This window comes from Heterodontus francisci, chromosome 34 (assembly GCF_036365525.1).
Source record: "Heterodontus francisci isolate sHetFra1 chromosome 34, sHetFra1.hap1, whole genome shotgun sequence".
Taxonomy (NCBI): domain Eukaryota; kingdom Metazoa; phylum Chordata; class Chondrichthyes; order Heterodontiformes; family Heterodontidae; genus Heterodontus; species Heterodontus francisci.
Genome location: NC_090404.1, coordinates 18136206 through 18162488, shown reverse-complemented (window position 1 = coordinate 18162488; position 26283 = coordinate 18136206). Strand labels below are relative to the sequence as shown.

At 48.0% G+C, this 26283-nt stretch overlaps 1 protein-coding gene and 1 pseudogene across 1 annotated transcript; both read right to left on the bottom strand.

Annotated features, from left to right (window-relative positions):
* Positions 1-1728: 1728 nt before the first annotated feature.
* Positions 1729-16364, bottom strand: LOC137349175 (zinc finger protein 850-like; annotated as a pseudogene).
* A 35-nt stretch (positions 16365-16399) lies between these two features.
* LOC137348682 (zinc finger protein 239-like) lies at positions 16400-16717 on the bottom strand (the record flags this gene model as incomplete). Its single annotated transcript, XM_068013941.1, has 1 exon — positions 16400-16717. A coding segment is annotated over one exon (318 nt), but the record flags the coding sequence as incomplete, so codon positions are not given.
* Between the last annotated feature and the right edge of the window lie 9566 nt (positions 16718-26283).

Below are 26283 nucleotides of genomic sequence, written 5' to 3'. Positions count from 1 at the left end.
TTGCATCAGTATGGTGCAAAAGACAGCTTCACACTGACTCAAGGTTTACAGTGTGACTGGGGCAGTAGACAGTGAAAGTGGAGATGAACAATGAATGGAATTCAGCCAGACACCTGAGCAAACCGATAAGTGGAAATTCCAGATCACTTCAGTTGCTGCAAAGCACAGGATATATTCAGTTTATACAGCTCATGCTCACTGCAGAATATTCACATACAGTAATCAGTTTGTGCAGGGTTTTCAGAAATTACTTCAAACACACACTGCTGTGTAAATGGAAGCAAGTTTCAATTTCCTATTGACAGACCAATGTTTTTGCTGCAGACCAGCGACTTCCCAGCTACTGATCCTGAACCATTAATTTTAAACCATGTCAAATGAGCTGTGTCAGTTCTCAAGTAGTCTCTGCTAAGATATCCCACGAAGGCAAAAACAACCTTTCCTCATTAGACAACAAGCTCATTCCAGGTATCAATCTGGTAAACCTCCTCTGAACCTCCTTCAGCACATTTACATCCTTTCTTAAATAAGGATACCAAAACTGCACACAGTATTTGAGATGTGGTCTCACCAATGCCCTGTATAACTGAAGCATAACATTCTTACTTTTATTTTCAATTCCTCTCATAATCAGGGGTAGCGTTCCATTCGCCTTCTTTATTACTTTTTGTGGCTCATGCACTAAAATACCTAGAGCCATCTCTAGTTAAGTAATACTCTGCTTTTTTTATTCTTCTTGCCAAAGTGAACAACTTCACATTTCCCACATTATACTCCATCTGCCAAGTTTGGCCCACTCACTCAACCTATATATATATATTGGTCTGCAACCTCCTTATGTCCTCTTCACAACATACTTTCCTACCTATCTTTTTGTCATCTGCCAATTTAGCTACCATGCCTACACTCCCCTCATCTAAGTCATTGATATAAATTGGAAAAAGTTGAGGCCCCAGCAGGACTCCACTCGTCAAATCCTGCCAATCAGAAAAGGACCCATTTATGTATACTCTCTGTTTTCTGCCAGCCAATCTTCTATTTATCCTAATATGTTATCCACTACACCATGAGTTTCTACTTTGTGCAATAACCTTTTATGTGGCACCTTGTCAAATGCCTTCTGGAAATCCAAGTACAATCGTTAACGGGCTCCCCTTTATCCACAGCGCATGTTACTCCTTCAAAGAACTCCAGTAAATTGGTTAAACACGATTTACCCTTTACAAAACTGTGCTGACTATTCCCGATTACATTGAGTTTTTATAAGTGCCCAGTTGGAGCCTCCTTAATGATCGATTCTAACACCTTCCCCACGACTGCTCTGAGTATACACACACCTCCTGTTTTGCCATTTACAGAAGACTGACACACTGAAGTTGTGAAGGAGTATGCAGTTGCAACCACTTGCTTTCCTGGTTGAAGCTCATTTCCACCGAGGTGGAAGAAAATAAAAAACAAAGACGACTTAGAAACGGTTTGTGGTTGTACCGGCATTAAAGAAAATCAGAACTATCAGTGGTTAAGGTTGGAAAGGGAGAAGCCAGTGGTAAATTTCCGAAACCCCAATGTTGGAAATCCGCCATTTGGCAGAAACTTCTCATCCTCGAGCTACTTGTGAACTCGCTGGTGTGTCAGAAGACTGGAGGACCGAGGGAATCCCTTCCCGCATTTGTAAATCTGAGTTCTTTTTGCCTTCAGTCTGGTTCAGTAAATATACCGAGTCGGATGTGTAGGTAAAATCAATTACTTTATTTGCGCAGTCGCCAGCGGACTTACTCTGAGAACAGCGGCACTGACTCCACCAGAGTCTGTCGGGTCCCCCCCCAGAGTAAGTGAAGTTTGTGATACAGGTACTACTGTTTATACATTAAGATTCATGCTACACCTCCTTGTTTAACCAATCAGTGCGGTACAATTCGACTTCACCCACGTGGTGACATGCAGTACATCTGTTACTGAGGTTACAATACACTCCATTCTCAATACATACTTGTTACTAATAAAATATCGTTTTGTATCAGCAAGATTAAAAGAAAACAGACATTAAGACAATTAGCAAAGGAAGAGGAGTTAGAAACAAGATACTGATTTTGATTCCCACAGATACTGCTTTTGCTTCCCACAATTGTCATAAGTCCTGGGATCCTGTAATCTCTATCAAGTCACATCATGAAGTAACACCAAGCAGCAACAGTATACAGTGATAGTGTGGCCTTTCATTCCTTATCATCACTCACACAGGGATGGCCAGCATCTCTCACAGGAATCCATTTGTTCCAAACCACAAGGAGTCACACAATCAAGTCATGAATGAATAAATGTCCTTGCAATTACCAGTGCCTGTAAGTTTATACGATCTCACACTCTCAGCCTTTACTTTTAACTATTTCATTGCAGTTTCTCAAGCTTTAAATCATTTCATCAGAGCTCAGCAAAGTGACTACTCCTAACTTGGCTATATTTCCCATCCAGCATAGTGCCATGTCGTTCTGCTCACTTCCACACATTCAGAGCAGGTGAACGGCCTCTCCCCAGTGTGAACTTGCTGGTGTGACAGCAGGTTAGATGAAGTTTTGAATCCCTTTCCACACTCTGAGCAGGTGAACGGCCTCTCCCCAATGTGAACTCGCTGGTGTGACAGCAGGTTAGATGAAGTTTTAAATCCCCTACCACACTCAGAACAGGTGAACGGCCTCTCCCCAGTGTGAACGCGCTGATGTGACAGCAGGTTAGATGAAGTTTTGAATCCCTTTCCACACTCTGAGCAGGTGAACGGCCTCTCCCCAATGTGAACTCGCTGGTGTGACAGCAGGTTAGATGAAGTTTTAAATCCCCTACCACACTCAGAACAGGTGAACGGCCTCTCCCCAGTGTGAACGCGCTGATGTGACAGCAGGTTAGATGAAGTTTTGAATCCCTTTCCACACTCTGAGCAGGTGAACGGCCTCTCCCCAATGTGAACTCGCTGGTGTGACAGCAGGTTAGATGAAGTTTTGAATCCCTTTCCACACTCTGAGCAGTTGAATGGCCTGTCCCCAGTGTGAACTCGCTGGTGTGTCAGAAGGTTGAAGGACCAAGTGAATCCCTTCCCGCATTCACAGCAGGTGAACAGCCTCACCCCAGTGTGAACCCGCTGGTGTGTCAGCAGGGTGGATAACTGAGTGAATCCTTTCCCACACTCTGAGCAGGACAATGGCCTCTCCCCAGTGTGAACTCGCTGGTGTGTCAGCAGATTGGATGACCGAGTGAATCCTTTCCCACACTCAGAGCAGGAGAATGGCCTCTCCCCAGTGTGAACTCGCTGGTGTGTCAGCAGATGGGATGACCGAGTGAATCCTTTCCCACACTCAGAGCAGGAGAATGGCCTCTCCCCAGAATGAACTCGCTGGTGTATCAGCAGGGTGGATGAAGTTTTGAATCCCTTCCCACACTCTGAGCAGGTGAATGGCCTCTCCCCAGTGTGAACTCGCTGGTGTCTCAGCAGGTGGGATGAAATTTTGAATCCCTTCCCACACTCTGAGCAGGTGAATGGCCTCTGCCCAGTGTGAACTCGCTGGTGTCTCAGCAGGTGGGGTGAAGTTTTGAATCCCTTCCCACACTGTGAACAGGTGAATGGCCTCTCCCCAATGTGAACTCGCTGGTGTGACAGCAGGTTAGATGAAGTTTTAAATCCCTTCCCACACTCTGAGCAGGTGAACGGCCTCTCCCCAATGTGAACTTGCTGGTGTGACAGCAGGTTAGATGAAGTTTTGAATCCCTTTCCACACTCTAAGCAGGTGAACGGCCTCTCCCCAATGTGAACTTGCTGGTGTCTCAGCAGGTGGGATGAAGTTTTGAATCCCTTCCCACACTCTGAGCAGGTGAATGACCTCTCCCCAATGTCAATTCGCTGGTGTGACAGCAGGCTAGATGAAGTTTTGAATCCCTTCCCACACTCTGAGCAGGTGAACGGCTTCTCCCCATTGTGAACTCGCTGGTGCGTCAGAAGATTGAAGGACCGAGTGAATCCCTTCCCGCATTCAGAGCAGGTGAACGGCATCTCCTCAGTGTGTACTTGCTCGTGTATCAGCAGCGTGGATAACTGAGCGAATCCTTTCCCACACTCAGAGCAGGTGAACGGCCTCTCCCCAGTGTGAATATGTTGGTGTACAGTGAGATCAGAGGATTGCCTGAACCCAGTCCCGCAGTGAGTGGACCTGAATGGTCTCGTCAGTGTGAACACGTTGATGGGACATCAATTCCGCAAAACCTGAATCGCAATTTCCACAGTCCAGACATTTAAAATGTCTCTTGTCAGCGTGAACCCGTTGATGTGCCAGCAGGTTGGATGATTGAGTGAATCCCTTCCCACACTCGGAGTAGGTGAACGGACTCTCCAGGGTGCGACTACGTGAATGAGTTTCCAGCTCAACTGGATACTTCAATCCCTTCCCACAGTACCCATATTTACATGGTTTCTTCCCAGTGTGACTACACTTGTGTTTCGACAGGCCAGATGATCGGCTAAAACCTTGGCCACACACAGAACACGTGTACAGTTTCTCCCCACTGTGATCGGTGCTTTTTCCCAACACGTTCAAAATCCGGTGGTTTTCGGGTTCCGCTAAATTAGGCAACGACTTCAGATCCCGATCAGATGTTTGCTTTGCATTTCACGGCTGCAATTCCTCCCCTTCGAAAACCCTGTGAAATTGATTGAAAACAGAAAAAAAAATTGTGACAGAACTCACAAAAACACAAAGGCAGGGTGTGAAATGGAGCTGAATGAATCTGGTAATTTTAGGGGGCAGTACGAGAAAAAGTGACTATGAACGCTGATGGATTGATGTACAACCCAACTGGTTCATTAATGTCCTTCAGGGAAGGGAACTTACCACCCAGTCTGGACCTACACACGACTCTGCTCTCTTTGGGAGGAGAGAGAGGGAGGAGGAGGGGCAGGGAGAGGAGAGGTATTTCATATATGTACAACTCGACGAGACGTTTGACAGAACCTCCCAAACCCTCAACTTCCATCATCCAGAAAACCAGGGTATCAGGTGTGCGCAAACACCATCACCTCCAAGTTGCCCTCCAAGTCACACACCATCCTGACTTGTCTGACATCCAGTACTGGATGAACAGAAATTACCTCCAATTAAATATTGGGAAGTCTGAAGCCATTGTCTTCAGTTCCTGCTACAAATTCCTCTCCCTAGTCACCAACTCTATCCCTCTCCCTGGAAACTGTCTGAGGCTAAACCGGACTGTTCATAACCTTAGTGTCATATTTGACCCCGAGATGAGATTCCGACTGCATGTCGGCGCCATCACTCAGACCGCCTATTTCCACCTCAGTGACATCACCAGTGCCTCAGCTCATCTACCTCTGAAACTTACATCCATGTATTTGTTACCTCTCAACTTGACTATTCTAACACACGCCTGGCCGGCCTCCCACATTCTACCCTCTGTAAACTTGAGATCATCCAAAACTCTGCTACCTGTGTACTTACTTGAACCCAGTCCTGTTCACACATCACCACTGTGCTCACTGGCCTACACAGGCTCCCAGTTAAGCAGCACCTCAATTTCAAAATCCTCATCCTTGCTTTCAAATCCCTCCATGCCCTCGCCCCTCACTATCTCTATAATCTCCTCCAGACCTACAACCCTCCGAGAGATCAGGGCTCATCTAATTCTGACATCTTGAGCATCCCTGCTTTTCATTCCTCCATCACAGGTGGCCGTGACGTCAGCTGCCAAGGCCATAAGCTTTGGAAATCCCTCCCTAATCCTCTCTGCCTCACCTTCCATGCTTTAGACACTTCTTAAAACACATCTCTTTGATCAAGGTTTTGATCATCTGCCCAAATATCTTATGTGGCTCAGTGTCAAATGTTGCTTTCTAACACTCCTGTGAAATGCTCTGGTACATTTTATTACATTAAAGGTGCAGTTTAAATACAAGTTGATGTTAACTTGGACATATATCACCATTCCTTCATCATCACTGGGTGAAAATCCTGTAACTCCTTCCCTAACACCATTGTGGGAGCACCTTCACCACACGGACTGCAGCGGTTTAAGAAGAAGGCCCACCATCACCATCTCAATGGACAGCACGGGACTGGCAATATATGCTGGTCTGGCTAGTGACGGCCATCTCCCAAGAATGAAGGAACAACTTCTGTATATGTAAAATGGCTTAAAAGCCTCGACAGAAATACTTGTTACTGAAACAATACTCTTTCACATTGAGTGGTTGGTGTTTATTGAGCGGCCTCCCCACCCTTGACCCTCTCACATTGGAAACTGTTGGGCCCGACTGGGCTCACAAGTTCTCGGGATTAAAGCTGCTTCTCCTCCATCTCCACTCCAGATCAAACTGATGCAACAAAAAAGACCAACACAGGAGGTCAGAGAGCAAATGCCACATCCAACTCCCACTCCCAATAAACACCAGCTCTTAACTGGTCCGTCTGTGTTTCTTGACTCAGTTCTGTGAGCAACACTTGCAATAAAATAAAACCAAAATATTGGGGATGCTGAAAATCTGAAATTAAAAGGAGGAAATGCTGGAAATGCTCAGCAGGTCAGGCAGCATCTGTGGAGAGAGAAACAGGGTTAACGTTCCAGGTGCATTGAGCCACCAGAGCCTGCAGCCTGGAACTCGGAGTGGGAGAAGGAGGAAGAATGAGGAGAGGCAACATAGTCCAACACTCACAGCAACCTCCAATCCACCGACATTACCGGGATAGGGAGACAGAGTTTAGACACACTCAGCAACACGACTCCAGTAGAACATCCCAGGAGGAAAACGAGTCTGCGCACACGGCTCTTGATCTTTGACCTGAGAGAACGCTTTTCCGATGAGTTGACGGCGGCTGTCGACCAATAGCGCGAGTGGGGCGGGACTGAAGGGAAAGACCGCGCCCCCTCCTTGGCGCAAGCCCCGCCCCCTCGCACGCTCCGTTTCGTTGGCAGACCCGTCGCCCGAGCGGGCCTCCAGCCACGCCCCTCCCCCCAAACGCTCTTCCAATTGGTCCGGAGCTGATGTCCATCAGCCAGGCGGGCGGTGTGAGGTGAGCATGCGCGACCAGACCGGGGCGGAGGCGGAGAGGGAGGTGGTCGCGGGAGAGAGTGGGGCGGGGCTTCGCAGAATCACAGAAGGAGGAGGCCATTCGGCCCGTTGTGTCCGTACCTGCTCTCCGAAAGAGCAATATTCCCCTGCCTTCTGCTGAGGTCAAACTAGTGTCATCTCCAACTTCAACATAACTTCCTTGCTCTTGTCCACTATTCCTCTGTTAATAAAGCCGAGGATGCTGTATACTTTATTAACTGCTCTCTCAACCTATCCGAACACCGTCAATGACTTATGCACGTATACACCCAGGTCCCTCTGCTCCTGCACCCCCTTTAGAATTGTAGCCTTTATTTTATACTGTGTCTCCATGTTCTTCCGACCAAAATGAATCACTTCTCACCTCTCTGCATTGAGCTTCATCTGACACCTGTCGGCCCATTCCACCAACTTGTCTGTGTCCTTTTTGAGTTCGACACGAGCCTCCTCAGTTCTCAATGCTTCCAATTTTCATATCATCTGCAGACTTTTTAAATTGTGTCCCGTACACCAAGGTCTAGGCCATTAATATATATCAGGAAAAGCAAAGGTCCCAACACTGACCCCTGGGGAACTCCACTACAAACCTTCCTCCAGCCTGAAAAACATCTCTTCACCACTACTCTTTGTTTCCTGTCACTCAGCCAATTCCATATTGTTACGACCAGGTGAGAAAGATGTCTAGGGGTGTCTTTCAGCCTTCACCTGATCTTACTGTAACAGGAATTAATTTTTAAACACGGTGTGTTTTGAGCTCCCCCTTAGCGAATCCTTGATCACTGCTTTCCAATTATAAAGCAAAGAAATGACACAGACAGGCCTTCTTAGGTTTAAAGAAGAAAAGTGAAATTTATTAAAATTTAAACTTAAACTCTAATTCGGTTAACACCTATGGATACACGCCGTGCCCCCAAGTTAGCATGCATATGCAATACACACATGCAAGTCGAGACAGAAAAGAGTGGAAGAAAAAAAATAAAGTGGAGAAGTTTGAGGCAATATCAGAAGAGTTTCTTGTTACTGTGCTTCGGGCTCATTGTAGTCCTTTTGTAGGTCGTTCTTGCTTGGAAGTCATTCTTGCTTTTCGTTGGGGCCCGGTATTCTTAAACCTTGTTCACTGCAGGAGACATTTCTCTCTTGGGGTTCCTGTATCTTCAATGGATTCCAAAGCTGGTGAGAAAGAAATGAGAGCAGAAAGGAGAGAGGTCTTTTCAGTCCAGGAGCAAACAGCTTTCTGAGTTTCAGTTCAAAACTCTGTGGCAAGTTCAAATTCCTGCCACAGCCAGTTAGTCATGTGACTAAACTGGTCTGACCACGTCTTCTGTATATTGGGAAGCAGGGACTGGTTCCTTTGTTCCAATGCTGTCTGCTCGTATGCATAAAAGGCCTTTCTGACGAGGGGCCTGGCAATTCCTTGTCATAGGCCCTCTTTTCTTCCAAGCAACAATGTTAAGTTTTAATGTCCATGTGGCAAAATTAATGTGTCTCATTCTTGGCAGGTGGGGGCCTGCATGACACCTCCACACCCAGGGGAATGAAATGCGATTTGAAAAAAAAATGGCACATTTCATTACAATTTTGAGAGAAATATAAGATACATTTCTCTCATTCATTTCCATTCCTTCAGCAATCTTAAAGCCTATTAGAATTGTCTTTTCTGGGTGCCGATGTTGCTTCAATGTCCCCTTTTTTGGCATCCCAGTAACCAGGTCGTTCTTTCAGGGGAAGCTTTTCTTCAGTTTGCCCATTCCCATGACTGCCTTAGGTTTTGTTCCTTTTCGGGTCATTTTTTTCCCCCAGGAGAGTTAGTGGTGGGTGGGTCTATCCTGAACTCTCTCTCAGTGCTTTGCTGAATCATGCAAAGCCTTTTGCCTTCAGGGGATAGGTGGTGCACTTTTCCTCTGACTGTGGGGGAGAATTCTTTGTTAATCTCCCCTCTGTTCTCTGGGACACTCCTACCTGCAGGTATGTGTGCAGACTCGGCTGCACTCTCCCTTGGCACTTCGACTAGGTGAGGCATCACCCTCATGGATCTGTGCCACCGAGAGGCGGGGTCTAACTTTTCAAATTTTTTGGGGTTGGCTGACCACACAGTCGGGGTTTTTATCCGGATTCCTCCCGGACTTTCTTTAACCTGCCCTCTTGGTCACGTTTTCCCCTTCTCTTTCCAAACCTATGCCAGCCGTGTGCCTGCTTGTCCCCTTTTGTTCTCAGCATGGATTCCGTACAGTTCACCAGCCCTTGGCTGGAGAGTCCTCCTAACACCGGTACAGGACTTAGGAGGTTTCTCTGTAGGTTGGGGTTTCTCCTCAACCTGGCACATGTAGCAACTCCTGCAGTACTCCACCACATCTTTGTGGAGTTTTAGCCAGTCAAACTACTGTCTTATGTGGGCTTTGGTCTTTCATATACCGGCATGTTCAGTTACTGTAGTCTCATGGGCCCTTCTCAATATTGCTCCCTGGTCCCTCTGTAGCACAATGAACTGATGAACTACTGTCCACTCTTTTCCCTCAGGTCTGTGAGGAGAATTCCATTTCCTCATCAGTACCTCATTTTTAAACAGTAGCAATCAGGGACTCCCTCGGCTTCACTTTCAGACTGGGCAGCCTGTGCTAACTCTCGCAATACTGGGTCGGCTCGCTGAGCCTCACCTCGGGAAAATCCATTTAATTCATTCCCTGGGTCTCCTAACTTTCCAAAGAAAGTCTCGGACAGGCAGACCTCGAGCTCATTTGCACACAGTGCCAATGCAGTCTCCTCTGCAGGAACTGGTTTGCTCATGGCCTGATCCACTACACATTTAGGGAAACTGCAGGGAACCGTCTCCTGCCACAGCCCTGTCTCTCTGACCTCCTGCGGTCTTTCTTTCACGTCTGGGGGACCACCACCTTCACCCCCAACAGACCGTTACCTAGGAGCAGGTCAACCCTGTCCACAGGCAATCTAGGGACAATCCCAACGGTAACCGATCCCGAAACTAGGTCACACTCCAAGTGCACCCGGTGTACAGGTACAGGCATACACTGACCTCCAATACCATTCACCACCATGTTGGTGTTCACTGCACGCTCTGGGGGAAAGGTCAGGCCTTTTCCCAGTAAAAGGGATCTAGTGGCACCTGTGTCCCTAAGAAGGGATCTCGTGGTCCCAAAGAATCACTATGGGCTTGCTTGCCCCACTCAAGGGGTATGGGGTTACTTTCCCTTCAGACACAAAACCCTGATAACCTTCAGGAATCCTATTAGCTTTTCCTGCACTGACCGTAGTAAGCTTCCTGAGTCTGACTCTTACTGTAGTCAAAGCCACAGCTTGTTCTGCTGTGCTTTGCATCAGGTCCCTGTCTTCACTGAGCAGGTGTGCCCTGATTAAACATATTGGTTTCCCATTTAGTTTCCAGCAGTCAGCTTTTAAATGCCCTGCTTTATTACAATGGAAGCACACAGGTCTCCAGGTCTCACTCTTGCTCACAGCACCTTCCTTCTTGACTGGAGGAGGGCCCCCTGTGTCTCCTGCTTTCCTTTCTCTCTCAGGATTGGCTGGGGGGAGATCACCTTCCCACCCTTTGTCCTTTTTGGATTTGTGGAGGTGATTAGGAAAGGTTCTCCACTGGGAAACGGACTTACATATTAAAGAACACTCATCAACCAGAACGGCCACTTGCCGGGCTCCCTGAACGCACTGCTCCTCTACATGGGTCTTTATTGAGAGTGGGAGAGAGTTTTTAAATTCCTCGAACAGAATTACTCTGGACTCACCCACACGAGGAAACATCCTTTCCACATCCACCTTGTCAAAACCATTCAGGATCTTATATACTTCAATTAAGTCTCCCTCACTCTTCTAAACTCCAGTGAAAACAAGCCCGGTCTGTCCAACCTTTCCTCATAAGACAACAAGCTCATTCCAGGTATCAATCTAGTAAACCTCCTCTGAACCTCCATCATCACTTTTACTTCCTTTCTTAAGTAAGGATACCAAAACTGCACACAGTATTTGAGATGTGGTCTCACCAATGCCCTGTATAACTGAAGCATAACATCCTTACTTTTATTTTCAATTCCTCTCGTAATCAGGGGTAGCGTTCCATTCACCTTCTTTATTACGTTTTGTGACTCATGCACTAAAATACCTAGAGCCCTCTCTATTTAAGTAATACTCTGCTTTTTTATTCCTCTTCCCAAAGTGAACAACTTCACATTTCCCACATTATCCTCCATCTGCCAGATTTTGCCCACTCACTCAACCTATATATATTGGTCTGTGTTGGATCTCAGTTTTGTTATGTTCTCATTGGTTACACCAAAAAGAGACGAAGTCCGACTGGAGCTTTAAGAAACTTTATTGTAGTACTTAGTGGTTACATCATCAGCAAAGCGAACAACAACAACACCTGGGCTCTCCTCCCTCTTCCTCCGTGCTGGAGGAGGGAATTCAAGCCTTTCTTATAGTTCTTCTTACAAATTAGTGACACCCCCTTTATGTTCCCAATTGGTTCACAAACTTTGCAGTTTCTTGGTGTCAGGGCCTGATTGGGGCACGGCCTTGTCGCCCTCTCCTCAAGCAGTTTCTTATTCCCTTATCTCCTGGGAACGTTGGGCTGATTGTCATACAAAGGGTTAGTCTTCAACAGCTGCAGCTGTCCTGCTAGGTTTTAGCTGGTTAGTCTATTTGTACTGATAAGCTGTCCCTACAGCACTGAATAGGCTACTATTAAATTCTGATAAGCTGTCTGCTGAAGCTCTAAAGCTATGAAGTCATTACTGATAAGCTGTCTGTGCAGCTCCGAAGTTAGTTTGTTAGTAATACATGATTGATTATTTCATCTTAAATGTCCCCATATTATTCTGTTCTTGAAAATTCTGTTATCACAGTCTGCAACCTCCTTATGTCCTCTTCACAACATATTTTCCTACCTATCTTTGTGTCATCTGCCAATTTAGCTACCATGCCTACACTCCCCCCATCTAAGTCATTGATATAAATTGGAAAAAGTTGAGGCCCCTGCAGGACTCTAATTGTCAAATCCTGCCAATCAGAAAAGGACCCATTTATGTATACTCTGTTTTCTGCCAGCCAATCTTCTATTCATGCTAATATGTTACCCCACTACACCATGAGTTTCTACTTTGTGCAATAACCTTTTATGTGGCACCTTGTCAAATGCCTTCTGGAAATCCAAGTACAGTCGTTAACGGGCTCCCCTTTATCCACAGCACATGTTACTCCTTCAAAGAACTTCAGTAAATTGGTTAAACATGATTTCTTTCTTTCTTTGGCCTCCTTATCTCGAGAGACAATGGGTAAGCACCTGGAGGTGGTCAGTGGTGTGTGGAGTGGCTATAAAGGCCAATTCTAGAGTGACAGGCTCTTCCACAGGTGCTGCAGAAAAATTGGTTTGTCGGGGCTGTTACACAGTTGGCTCTCTCCTTGCGCTTTTGTCTTTTTTCCTGCCAACTGCTATGTCTCTTCGACTCGCCATACTTTAGCCCCACCTTTATGGCTGCCCACCAGCTCTGGTGAACGCTGGCAACAGACACCTACGACTTGTGATCAATGTTACAGGACTTCACGTCACATTTGCAGACGTCTTTAAAGCGGAGACATGGACGGCCGGTGGGTCTGATACCAGTGGCGAGCTCGCTGTACAATGTGTCTTTGGGGATCCTGCCATCTTCCATGCGGCTCACATGGCGAAGCCATCTCAAGCGCTGCTGACTCAGTAGGGTGTATATGCTGGGAATGTTGGCCGCCTCGAGGACTTCTGTGTTGGAGATACGGTCCTGCCACCTGATGCCAAGTATTCTCCGGAGGCAGCGAAGATGAAATGAAATGAGACGTCGCTCTTGGCTGACATACGTTGTCCAGGCCTCGCTGCCATAGAGCAAGGTACTGAGGACACAGGGTTGATACACTCAGACTTTTGTGTTCCGTGTCAGTGCGCCATTTTCCCACACTCTCTTGGCCAGTCTGGACATAGCAGTGGAAGCCTTTCCCATGCGCTTGTTGATTTCTGCATTGAGAGACAGGTTACTGGTGATAGTTGAGCCTAGGTAGGTGAACTCTTGAACCACTTCCAGAGCGTGGTTGCCAATATTGATGGATGGAGCATTTCTGACATCCTGTCCCATGATGTTCCTTTTCTTGAGGCTGACGGTTAGGCCAAACTCATTGCAGGCAGCCGCAATCCTGTCGATGAGTCTCTGCAGGCACTCTTCAGTGTGAGATGTTAAAGCAGCATCGTCAGCAAAGAGGAGTTCCCTGATGAGGACTTTCCGTACTTTGAACTTCGCTCTTAGACGGGCAAGGTTGAACAACCTGCCCCCTGATCTTGTGTGGAGGAAAATTCCTTCTTCAGAAGACTTGAACGCATGTGAGAGCAGCAGGGAGAAGAAAATCCCCAAAAAGTGTGGGTGCGATAACATAGTCCTGTTTCACGCCACTCAGGATAGGAAAGGGGTCTGATGAGGCGCCGCTATGTTGAAGTGATCTCTCTTTCACAAAACTGTGCTGACTATTCCCGATTACATTGAGTTTTTATAAGTGCCCAGTCGGAGCCTCCTTAATGATCGATTCTAACACCTTCCCCACGACTGCTCTGAGTATACACACACCTCCTGTTTTGCCATTTACAGAAGACTGACACACTGACGTTGTGAAGGAGTATGCAGTTGTAACCACTTGCTTTCCTGGTTGAAGCTCATTTCCACCGAGGTGGAAGAAAATAAAAAACAAAGACGACTTAAAAATGGTTTGTGGTTGTACCGGCATTAAAGAAAATCAGAACTATCAGCAGTTAAGGTTGGAAAGGGAGAAACCATTAGTTGATTTCCGAAACCCCAATGTTGGAAATCCGCCATTTGGCAGAAACTTCTCATCCCCGATCTACTTGTGAACTCGCTGGTGTGTCAGAAGACTGGAGGACTGAGGGAATCCCTTCCCGCATTCAGAGCAGGTGAACGGCCTCTCCCCAGTGTGAACTCGCTGGTGTTTCAGCAGGTTAGATGAACAAGTGAATCCCTTCCCACACTCGGAGCAGGTGAACGGCCTCTCCCCAGTGTGAACTCGCCGGTGCGCCAGCAGGGTGGATGAACAAGTGAATCCCTTCCCACACTCGGAGCAGGTGAACGGCCTCTCCCCAGTGTGAATTCGCCGGTGCGCCAGCAGGGTGGATGAATGAGTGAATCCCATCCCACATTCTGAGCAGGTGAACGGCCTCTCCCCAGTGTGAACTCGCTGGTGTGACAGCACTTCGTATGAAGTTTTAAATCCCCTACCACATTCTGAGCAGCTGAACGGCTTCTCCGCAGTGTGAACACGCTGGTGTGACAGTAGGCTAGATGAAGTTTTGAATCCCTTTCCACACTCTGAGCAGGTGAACGGCCTCTCCCCAGTGTGAACTCGCTGGTGTGACAGCAGGCTAGATGAAGTTTTGAATCCCTTTCCACACTCTGAGCAGGTGAACGGCCTCTCCCCAGTGTGAACTCGCTGGTGTGTCAGCTGTTCGGATGAAGTTTTGAATTCCTTGCCACACACCGAACAGGTGAATGGCTTCTCCCCAGTGTGTACTTGCTGGTGTGTCAGCAGGTGGGATGACCGAGTGAATCCCTTCCCACACTCAGAGCAGGTGAATGGCCTCTCCCCAGTGTGAACTCGCTGATGTCTCAGCAGGTGGGATGACCGAGTGAATCCCTTCCCACACTCAGAGCAGGTGAATGGCCTCTCCCCAGTGTGAACTCGCTGGTGTGACAACAGGCTAGATGAAGTTTTGAATCCCTTTCCACACTCTGAGCAGGTGAACAGCCTCTCCCCAATGTGAACTCGCTGGTGTCTCAGCAGGTTAGATGAACTTTTGAATCCCTTTCCACACTCTGAGCAGGTGAATGGCCTCTCCCCAGTGTGAACTTGCTGGTGTATCAGCAGGTGGGATGAAGTTTTGAATCCCTCCCCACATGCAGAGCAGGTGAACGGCCTCTCCCCAGTGTGTACTCGCTGGTGTCTCAGCAGATCGGATGAAGTTTCGAATTCTTTGCCACACACCAAACAGGTGAATGGCCTCTCCCCAGTGTGTGCTCGCTGGTGTTTCAGCAGGTGGGATGACCGAGTGAATCCTTTCCCACACTTAGAGCAGGAGAATGGCCTCTCCCCAGTGTGAACTCGCTGGTGTGCCAGAAGGATGGATGAAGCTTTGAAACCCTTCCCACACTCTGAGCAGGTGCATGGCCTCTCCCCAGTGTGAACTCGCTGGTGTCTTTGCAGCTCGGATGAAGTTTTGAATCCCTTCCCACACTCAGAGCAGGTGAATGGCCTCTCCTCAGTGTGAACTCGCTGGTGTCTTTGCAGCTGGGATGAAGCTTTGAATCCCTTCCCACACTCTGAGCAGGTGAACGGCCTCTCCCCAGTGTGAACTCGCTGGTGTGACAGCAGGTTCGATGAAGTTTTGAATCCCTTCCCACACTCTGAGCAGGTGAACGGCCTCTCCCCATTGTGAACTTGCTGGTGTGACAGCAGGTTAGATGAAGTTTTGAATCCCTTCCCACACTCTGAGCAGGTGAACGGCCTCTCCCCAACGTGAATTCGCTGGTGTCTCAGCCGGTTGGATGAAGTTTTGAATTCCTTCCCACACTCTGAGCAGGGAAACGGCTTCTCCCCAATGTGAACTCGCTGGTGTGCCAGCAGGTTAGATGAAGTTTTGAATCCCTTTCCACACTCTGAGCAGGTGAACGGCCTCTCCCCAGTGTGAACTCGCTGGTGTGTCAGAAGGTTGAAGGACCGAGTGAATCCCTTCCCGCATTCAGAGCAGGTGAACGGCCTCTCCCCAGTGTGCACTCGCTGGTGTATCAGCAGGTTTGATGACTGAGTGAATCCTTTCCCACACTCAAAGCAGGTGAATGGCCTCTCCCCAGTGTGAACTCGCTGGTGTGTCAGCATGGTGGATAACTGAGCGAATCCTTTCCCACACTCAGAGCAGGTGAATGGCCTCTCCCCAGTGTGATCTCGCTGGTGTGTCAGCAGGTGGGATGACTGAGTGAATCCTTTCCCACACTCAGAGCAGGAGAATGACCTCTCCCCAGTGTGAACTCGCCGGTGTGTCAGCAGGTTTGATGACTGAGTGAATCTTTTCCCACACTCAGAGCAGGTGAACGGCCTCTCCCCAGTGTGAATATGTTGGTGTACAGTGAGATCAGAGGATTGCCTGAACCCAGTCCCGCAGTGAGTGGACCTGAATGGTCTCGTCAGTGTGAACACGTTGATGGGACATCAATTCCGCACAACATAAATAGCAATTCCCACAGTCTAGACATTTAAAATGTCTCTGTCAGCGTGAACCCGTTGATGTGCCAGCAGGTTGGATGATTGAGTGAATCCCTTCCCACACTCGGAGTAGGTGAACGGACTCTCCAGGGTGCGACTACGTGAATGAGTTTCCAGCTCAACTGGATACTTCAATCCCTTCCCACAGTCCCCATATTTACATGGTTTCTTCCCAGTGTGACTACACTTGTGTTTCGACAGGCCAGATGATCGGCTAAAACCTTGGCCACACACAGAACACGTGTACAGTTTCTCCCCACTGTGATCAGTGCTTTTTCCTAACACGTTCAAAATCCAGTGGTTTTCGGGTTACGCTAAATTGGGCAACGACTTCAGATCCCGATCAGATGTTTGCTTTGCATTTCACGGCTGCAATTCCTCCCCTTCGAAAATCCTGTGAAATTGATTTAAAAACAGAAAAAAAAATTGTGACAGAACTCACAAAAACACAAAGGCAGTGTGTGAAATGGAGCTGAATGAATCTGGTAATTTTTGGGGGCAGTACGAGAAAAAGTGACCATGAAAGCTGCTGGATTGATGTACAACCCAACTGGTTCATTAATGTCCTTCAGGGAAGGGAAGTTCCCACCCAGTCTGGACCTACACAAGACTCTGCTCTCTTTGGGAGGAAAGAGAGGGAGGAGGAGGGGCAGGGAGAGGAGAGGTATTTCATATATGTACAACTCGACCAGAACTTTGACAGAACCTCCCAAACCCTCAACTTCCATCATCCAGAAGGAACAGGGTATCAGGTGTATGTGAACACCATCACCTCCAAGTTGCCCTCCAAGTCACACAGCATCCTGACTTGTCTGACATCCAGTACTGGATGAACAGAAATTACCTCCAATTAAATATTGGAAGTCTGAAGCCATTGTCTTGAGCTCCTGCTGCAAATTCCTGTCTCTAGTCACCAACTCTATCCCTCTCCCTGGAAACTGTCTGAGGCTAAACCAGACTGCTCATAACCTTAGTCATATTTGACCCCGAGATGAAATTCCGACTGCAAATCGGTGCCATCACTCAGACCACCTATTTCCACCTCAGTAACATCACCACTGTCTCAGCTCATCTACCTCTGAAACTTACATCCATGTATTTCTTTCCTCTCAACTTGACTATTCTAACACACTCCTGGCCGGCCTCCCACATTCTACTCTGTCAGCTTGAGATCATCCAAAACTCTGCTGTCTGTGTCCTTACTCGAACCCAGTCCTGTTCACACATCACCACTGTGCTCACTGGCCTACACAGGCTCCCAGTTAAGCAGCACCTCAATTTCAATATCCTCATCCTTGCTTTCAAATCCCTCCATTCCCTCACCCCTCACTATCTCTATAATCTCCTCCAGACCTACAACCCTCCGAGAGATCAGGGCTCATCTAATTCTGACATCTTGAACATCCCTGCTTTTCATTCCTCCATCACAGGTGGCCGTGACTTCAGCTGCCAAGGCCATAAGTTTTGGAAATCCCTCCCTAATCCTCTCTACCTCACCTTCCGTGATTCAGACACTGATTAAAACACATCTCTTTGATCAAGGTTTTGATCATCTGCCCAAATATCTTATGTGGCTCAGTGTCAAATGTTGCTTTATAACACTCCTATGAAATGCTCTGGTACATTTTATTAAATTAAAGGTGCTATATAAATACAGGTTGATGTTAACTTGGACATATATCACCATTCCTTCTCCATCACTGGGTGAAAATCCTGTAACTCCTTCCCAAACACCATTGTGGGAGCACCTTCACCACACGGACTGCAGCGGTTTAAGAAGAAGGCCCACCATCACCATCTCAATGGACAGCACGGGACTGGCAATATATGCTGGTCTGGCTAGTGACGGCCATCTCCCAAGAATGAAGGAACAACTTCTGTATATGTAAAATGGCTTAAAAGCCTCCACAGAAATACTTGTTACTGAAACAATACTCTTTCACATTGAGTGGTTGGTGTTTATTGAGCAGCCTCCCCACCCTTGACCGTCTCACATTGGAAACTGTTGGGCCCAACTGGGCTCACAAGTTCTCGGGATTAAAGCCAGCAGCTGCTTCTCCTCCATCTCCACTCCAGATCAAACTGATGCAACAAAAAAGATCAACACAGGAGGTCAGAGAGCAAATGCCACATCCAACACCAACTCCCAATAAACACCAGCTCTTAACTGGTCCGTCTGTGTTTCTTGACTCAGTTCTGTGAGCAACACTTGCAATAAAATAAAACCAAAATATTGGGGATGCTGAAAATCTGAAATTAAAAGGAGGAAATGCTGGAAATGCTCAGCAGGTCAGGCAGCATCTGTGGAGAGAGAAACAGGGTTAACGTTCCAGGTGCATTGAGCCACCAGAGCCTGCAGCCTGGAACTCGGAGTGGGAGAAGGAGGAAGAATGAGGAAAGGCAACATAGTCCAACACTCACAGCAACCTCCAATCCACCGACATTACCGGGATAGGGAGACAGAGTTTAGACACACTCAGCAACACGACTCCAGTAAAACAGCCCAGGAGGAAAACGAGTCTGCGCACAAGTCTCTTGATCTCTGACCTGAGAACGCAATTTCCGTGTCTATGACGGCCTTTGCCGACCAAGAGCGCGAGTGGGGCGGGTCATTTCGGAGGCCCCGCCCCCTCGCACGCTCCGATTCCTTGGAGGACCCGTGGCCCGAGCTGGCCTCCAGCCCCGCCCCCCCCCCCCGACCGCTCTTCCAATTGGTCCGGAGCTGATGTTCATCAGCCAGGCGGGCGGTGTGAGGTGAGCATGCGCGACCAGACCGGTCTAAATCCGAGGGGGAGGTGGTCGCGGGGGAGGGGGCGGCGGGCTTGCAGAATCACAGAATTGTTCCAGTGCAGGAGGAGGCCATTCGTCCCATTGTGTCCGTACCTGCTCTCCGAAAGAGCAATGCATTCAGTTCCATTCCCCCACCTTCTCCCCATAACCTTGCACATTCTTCCTTTCCATACAACAGTCTATTTCCCTTTTGAATGCTTTCACTGAACCTGCCTCCACCGCACTCTCAGGCAGCACATTCCAGACCTTAACCACGAGCTACATGAAAAAGTTTTCCCTCATGTCACTTTTGCTTCTCTTCCCAAATACTGTAAATCTGTGCCCTCTGGTTCTCGATCCTTTCACCAGTGGGAAGAGTTTCTCTCTATCTACTCTGTCCAGACCCCTCATTATTTTGAATACCTCTATCAAATCACCTCTCAGCCTTCTCTTCTCCAAGGAAAACAGTCTTAACTTCTTAAATCTGTCTTCATAACTGAAGTTCCTAATACTTGGAACCATTTGTAAATGTTTTTCCGTATGCCCACACGTCTTTCTGAAAGTGCGGCACCCAGAACTGGACGCAATACACCAGCTGAGGTCAAACTAGTGTCATCCACAACTTCAACATATCTTCCTTGCTCTTGTCCACTATTCCTCTGTTAATAAAGCCGAGGATGCTGTATACTTTATTCACTGCTCTCTCACCCTATCCTAACACCGTCAATGACTTATGCACGTATACACCCAGATCCCTCTGCTCCTGCACCCCCTTTAGAATTGTTGCCTTTATTTTATACTGTGTCTCCATGTTCTTCCTACCAAAATGAATCACTTCTCACCTCTGCATTGAGCTTCATCTGACACCTGTCGGCCCATTCCACCAACTTGTCTGTGTCCTTTTTGAATTCTACACTAGCCTCCTCAGTTCTCAATGCTTCCAAGTTTCATATCATCTGCAAACTTTTAAATTGTGTCCTGTACACCAAGGTCTAGACCATTAATATATATCAGGAAAAGCAAAGGTCCCAACACTGACCTCTGGGATTCTCCACTACAAACCTTCCTCCAGCCTGAAAAACATCTCTTCACCATTACTCTTTGTTTCCTGTCACTCAGCCAATTCCATAATGTTACGACCAGGTGAGAAAGATGTCCAGGGGTGTCTTTCAGCCTTCACCTGATCTTACTGTATCAGGAATTAATTTTTAAACACGGTGTGTTTTGAGCTCCCCCTTAGCGAATCCTTGATCACTGCTTTCCAATTATAAAGCAAAGAAATGACACAGACAGGCCTTCTTAGGTTCAAAGAAGAAAAGTGAAATTTATTAAAATTTAAACTTAAACTCTAATTCGGTTAAGAAACTATGGATACACGTCGTGCCCCAAGTTTGCATGCATATGTAATACGCACATGCAAGTCGAGACAGAAAAGAGTGGAAGAAAAAAGTAAAGTGGAGAAGTTTGAGGCAATATCAGAAGAGTTTCTTGTTACTGTGCTTCGGGCTCATTGCAGTCCTTTTGTAGGTAGTTCTTGCTTGTAAGTTATTCTTGCTTTTCGTTGGGGCCCGATAGTCTTAAACCTTGTTCACTGTAGGAGACATTTCTCTCTTGGGGTTCCTGTATCTTCAATGGATTCCAAAGCTGGTGAGAAAGAAATGAGAGCAGAAAGGAGAGAGGTCTTTTCAGTCCAGGAGCAAACAGCTTTCTGAGTTTCAGTTCAAAACTCTGTGGCAAGTTCAAATTCCTGCCACAGCCAGTTAGTCATGTGACTAAACTGGTCTGACCACGTCTTCTCTGTATTGGGAAGCAGGGACTGGATCCTTTGTTCCAATGCTGTCTGCCAGTATGCAGAAAAGGCCTTTCTGATGAGGGGCCTGGCAATTCCTTGTGATCGGCCCTCTTTTCTTCCCAGCAACGACGATAAGTTTTAATGTCCATGTGGCAAAATTAATGTGTCTCATTCTTTTTTTTTTTTTCCCGGCGGAGCAGCAGGAGAAGGTAGCGACTCTTTGGTGGGTAAGTGAAGGCACCAGGAGCTGTGTTTTAAAAGTTGTACTTACTGTTTTCCTTGTGTTCAAGTTACTTTTGGCGCGGGAGGAACCGTAAGCTGGACGGCAGCAAGGACTCCTGGGTAGGTATTTTCTTTAAAGGTGCGGAGCTCCGTGGACTCGGCCTCATTTCCCGGCGGAGCAGCAGGAGAAGGTAGCGACTCTTCGGTGGGTAAGTGAAGGCACCAGGAGCTGTGTTTTAAAAGTTGTACTTACTGTTTTCCTTGTGTTCAAGTTACTTTTGGCGCGGGAGGAACCGGAAGCTGGACGGCAGCAAGGACTCCTGGGTAGGTATTTTCTTTAAAGGTGCGGAGCTCCGTGGACTCGGCCTCATTTCCCGGCGGAGCAGCAGGAGAAGGTAGCGACTCTTCGGTGGGTAAGTGAAGGCACCAGGAGCTGTGTTTTAAAAGTTGTACCTACTGTTTTCCTTGTGTTCAAGTTACTTTTGGCGCGGGAGGAACCGGAAGCTGGACGGCAGCAAGGACTCCTGGGTAGGTATTTTCTTTAAAGGTGCGGAGCTCCGTGGACTCGGCCTCAGTTCCCGGCGGAGCAGCAGGAGAAGGTAGCGACTCTTCGGTGGGTAAGTGAAGGCACCAGGAGCTGTGTTTTAAAAGTTGTACTTACTGTTTTCCTTGTGTTCAAGTTACTTTTGGCGCGGGAGGAACCGGAAGCTGGACGGCAGCAAGGACTCCTGGGTAGGTATTTTCTTTAAAGGTGCGGAGCTCCGTGGACTCGGCCTCATTTCCCGGCGGAGCAGCAGGAGAAGGTAGCGACTCTTCGGTGGGTAAGTGAAGGCACCAGGAGCTGTGTTTTAAAAGTTGTACTTACTGTTTTCCTTGTGTTCAAGTTACTTTTGGCGCGGGAGGAACCGGAAGCTGGACGGCAGCAAGGACTCCTGGGTAGGTATTTTCTTTAAAGGTGCGGAGCTCCGTGGACTCGGCCTCATTTCCCGGCGGAGCAGCAGGAGAAGGTAGCGACTCTTCGGTGGGTAAGTGAAGGCACCAGGAGCTGTGTTTTAAAAGTTGTACTTACTGTTTTCCTTGTGTTCAAGTTACTTTTGGCGCGGGAGGAACCGGAAGCTGGACGGCAGCAAGGACTCCTGGGTAGGTATTTTCTTTAAAGGTGCGGAGCAGAGTTAACCCGAGACACTACACATGTAGTGTCTCCCACCCATCCTCCTCCTCTAACCTAATAATAAGACCCTTTTTACCCTCCTCCTCTAACCAAAAAGGACTGAACAGGTAAGCTATTTCACTGTTTTTGTTAATATCTATATTTGTACTTAATTAAGGGGTAATTGAGTAAAAGAAATGGCAGCCAGGGGAGTGCAGTGCTCCTCCTGCAGTATGTTCGAGGTGAGGGGAACCTCCGGGGACCCTGCCGACTTTACCTGCTGGAAGTGCATCCGTCTCCAGCTCCTATCAGACCGTGTTAGGGAACTGGAGCTGGAGCTGGATGAACTGAGGATCATTCGGGAAGCTGAGGGGGTGATAGATAGAAGCTACAGGGATGTCGTTACTCCACAAAACAAAGGCAGCTGGGTAACAGTTAGAGGTGGGAAGAGGTCAGTGCAGGGATCTCCTGTGGTCGTTCCCCTCAACAACAAGTATACAGTTTTAGATACTGTTGGGGGGGGCGGCCTATCGGGGGCAGGCTGCAGTGAACGGGCCTCTGGCACGGGGTCCTGCACTGTGGCTCAGAAGGGAAGGAGGGAGAACGGGAGAGCACTAGTCATCGGGGACTCGATGGTGAGGAGTACCGACAGGCGGTTCTGTGGGAGCAAGCGAGACGCACGGATGGTTTGTTGCCTCCCTGGTGCCAGGGTCCGTGATGTTTGTGATCGCGTCTTCAGGATCCTTAAAGGGGAGGGGGAGCAGCCAGAGGTCGTGGTGCACATTGGCACCAACGACGTAGGAAGGAAGGGTGGCACAGATGTTAGAAGTGAGTTTAGGGAGTTAGGCTGGAAGCTGAAAGCTCGGACGGACAGAGTTGTTATCTCTGGTTTGTTGCCGGCGCCACGTGATAGTGAGGCTAGGAATAGGGAGAGAGCACAGCTGAACACGTGGCTGCAGGAATGGTGTAGGAGGGAGGGCTTCCAGTTCTTGGATAATTGGACTGCATTCTGGGGAAGATGGGACCTGTTCAAACAGGACGGGCTGCATCTGAACCAGAGGGGCACCAATATCCTGGGAGGGAGGTTTGCTAGTACTGTTCGGGAGGGTTTAAACTAGTTTGGGAGGGGGATGGGAACCGGACTTGTAGTCCAGGGACCAGTGGGTCCACTCAGAAAGACAAAGAGTGTAGTGAGGTATTGGGGAAGGTAGCACTGTCGCAGAGGACAGATGGGCACGGAGAAGGGTTAAAGTGCGTATACTTCAACGCAAGAAGCATCAGGAATAAGGTGAGTGAATTGAAGGCGTGGATGGGCACTTGGGACTACGATGTTGTGGCCATCACTGAAACGTGGATAGGTGAGGGGGAGGAATGGTTCTTGGAGGTACCTGGTTATAGATGTTTTCATAAGATTAGGAATGGTGGTAAAAGAGGTGGGGGGGTGGCATTGTTAGTTAGAAATAGTGTAACAACTGCTGAAAGAATTTTCGAGGAGGATCTGCCGACTGAGGCACTGTGGGTTGAGGTCAGGAACAGGAAAGGAGCAGTCACCTTGATGGGAGTTTTCTATCGGCCCCCCAATAGCAGCAGGGAGGTGGAAGAGCAGATTGGGAAACAGATTTTGGAAAGGAGCAGAAGTCACAGGGTAGTAATTATGGGGGATTTCAACTTCCCAAATATTGATTGGCAACTCTTTAGATCGAATAGTTTGGATGGGGTAGTGTTTGTGCAGTATGTCCAGGAAGCTTTTCTGACTCAGTATGTAGACTGCCCGACCAGAGGGGAGGCAATATTGGATTTGGTACTAGGTAATGAACCAGGGCAAGTGATAGAGCTGTTGGTGGGCGAGCACTTTGGAGATAGTGATCACAATTCTGTAGCATTCACTGTGGTAATGGAGAGGGATAGGTATGTGCAACAGGGCAAGGTTTACAATTGGGGGAAGGGTAGATATGATGCTGTCAGGCAGGAACTGAGGAGCATAAGTTGGGAGCATATGCTGGCAGGGAAGGGCACGGTCGAAATGTGGAACTTTTTCAAGGAGCAGATAGTAGGGGCCATTGATAAGCATGTCCCTGTCAGACAGGGAAGGGATGGTCATGTGAGGGAACCGTGGTTGACAAGAGAGGTTGAGAGTCTTGTTAGGAAGAAGAAGGATGCGTATATAAGGTTGAGGAAAAAGGGCACAGGCATAGCTCTGGAGGGATACAAGATGGCCAGGAAGGATCTGAAGAAAGGGATTAGGAGAGCTGAGAGAGGGCATGAAAAATGCTTGGCGGGTAGGATAAAAGAAAACCCCAAGGCCTTTTACGCGTATGTCAGAAATATGAGGATGACTAGGGGGACCGTAGGTCCGGTCAAGGACAATAGCGGGAGACTGTGTGTTGAGCCGGAAGAGATAAGTGAGGTTTTGAATGAGTACTTCTCTTCGGTATTTACGAATGAGAAGGGGTGTATTACTGAAGAGGACGGTGTGAAACAGACTGGTAAGCTCGAGGAAGTGCTCGTTAGGAGGGAAGATGTGTTGGGGTTTTTGAATAACTTGAAGATAGACAAGTCTCCCGGGCCTGACGGGGTATATCCAAGGATGTTATGGGAAGCAAGGGATGAAATTGCAGAGCCGCTGGCAATGATCTTTTCATCTTCTCTGTTGACGGGGGTGGTACCAGGTGATTGGAGGGTGGCAAATGTTGTGCCCCTGTTCAAGAAAGGGAATAGGAACAACCCTGGGAATTACAGGCCAGTTAGTCTTACTTCGGTGGTAGGCAAGTTGATGGAAAAGGTGCTGAGGGATAGGATTTCTGAGCATCTGGAAAGACACTGCTTGATTCGGGACAGTCAACACGGTTTTGTGAGGGGTAGGTCTTGCCTCACAAGCCTGATTGAATTCTTTGAGCAGGTGACCAAGCAAGTGGATGAGGGTAAACCAGTGGATGTGGTGTACATGGATTTTAGTAAGGCATTTGATAAGGTCCCCCATGGTAGACTTATGGAGAAAGTCAGGAGGCATGGGATAGTGGGGAATGTGGCCAGTTGGATTAAGAATTGGCTAACTGATAGAAGGCAGAGAGTGGTCTTAGATGGTAAATACTCAGCCTGGAGCCCAGTTACCAGTGGCGTGCCACAGGGATCAGTTCTGGGTCCTCTCCTGTTTGTGATTTTTATTAACGACTTGTTTGAGGAAGTCGAAGGGTGGGTCAGTAAATTTGCAGATGATACAAAGGTTGGTGGAGTTGTGGATACCGAGGAGGGCTATTGTCGTCTGCAAAGGGACTTGGATAGGTTGCAGTGCTGGGCTGAAAAGTGGCAGATGGAGTTTAACCCTGAAAAGTGTGAGGTCGTCCATTTTGGAAGGACAAACACGAATGCAAAATACTGGGTTAACGGTAGGGTTCTTGGGCATGTGGAGGAGCAGAGAGACCTTGGGGTCTATGTGCATAGATCGTTGAAAGTTGCAACTCAAGTGGATAGGGCTGTGAAGAAGGCATATGGGGTGTTAGCGTTCATTAGCAGAGGGATTGAATTTAAGAGCCGTGAGGTGATGATGCAGCTGTACAGGACCTTGGTAAGGCCTCATTTGGAGTACTGTGTGCAGTTCTGGTCGCCTCATTTTAGGAAGGATGTGGAAGCCTTGGAGAGGGTGCAGAGGAGATTTACCAGGATGTTGCCTGGAATGGAGAATAAGTCTTACGAGGAAAGGCTGAACATTCTAGGCCTCTTCTCATTAGAACGGAGAAGGATGAGGGGTGACATGATAGAGGTTTATAAGATGATCAGGGGAATAGATAGGGTAGACAGTCAGAAACTTTTTCCCCGGGTGGAGCAAAGCGTTACAAGGGGTCATAAATTTAAGGTGAAGGGTGGGAGATATAAGGGGGATGTCAGGGGAAGGTTCTTTACCCAGAGAGTGGTCGGGGCATGGAATGCCTTGCC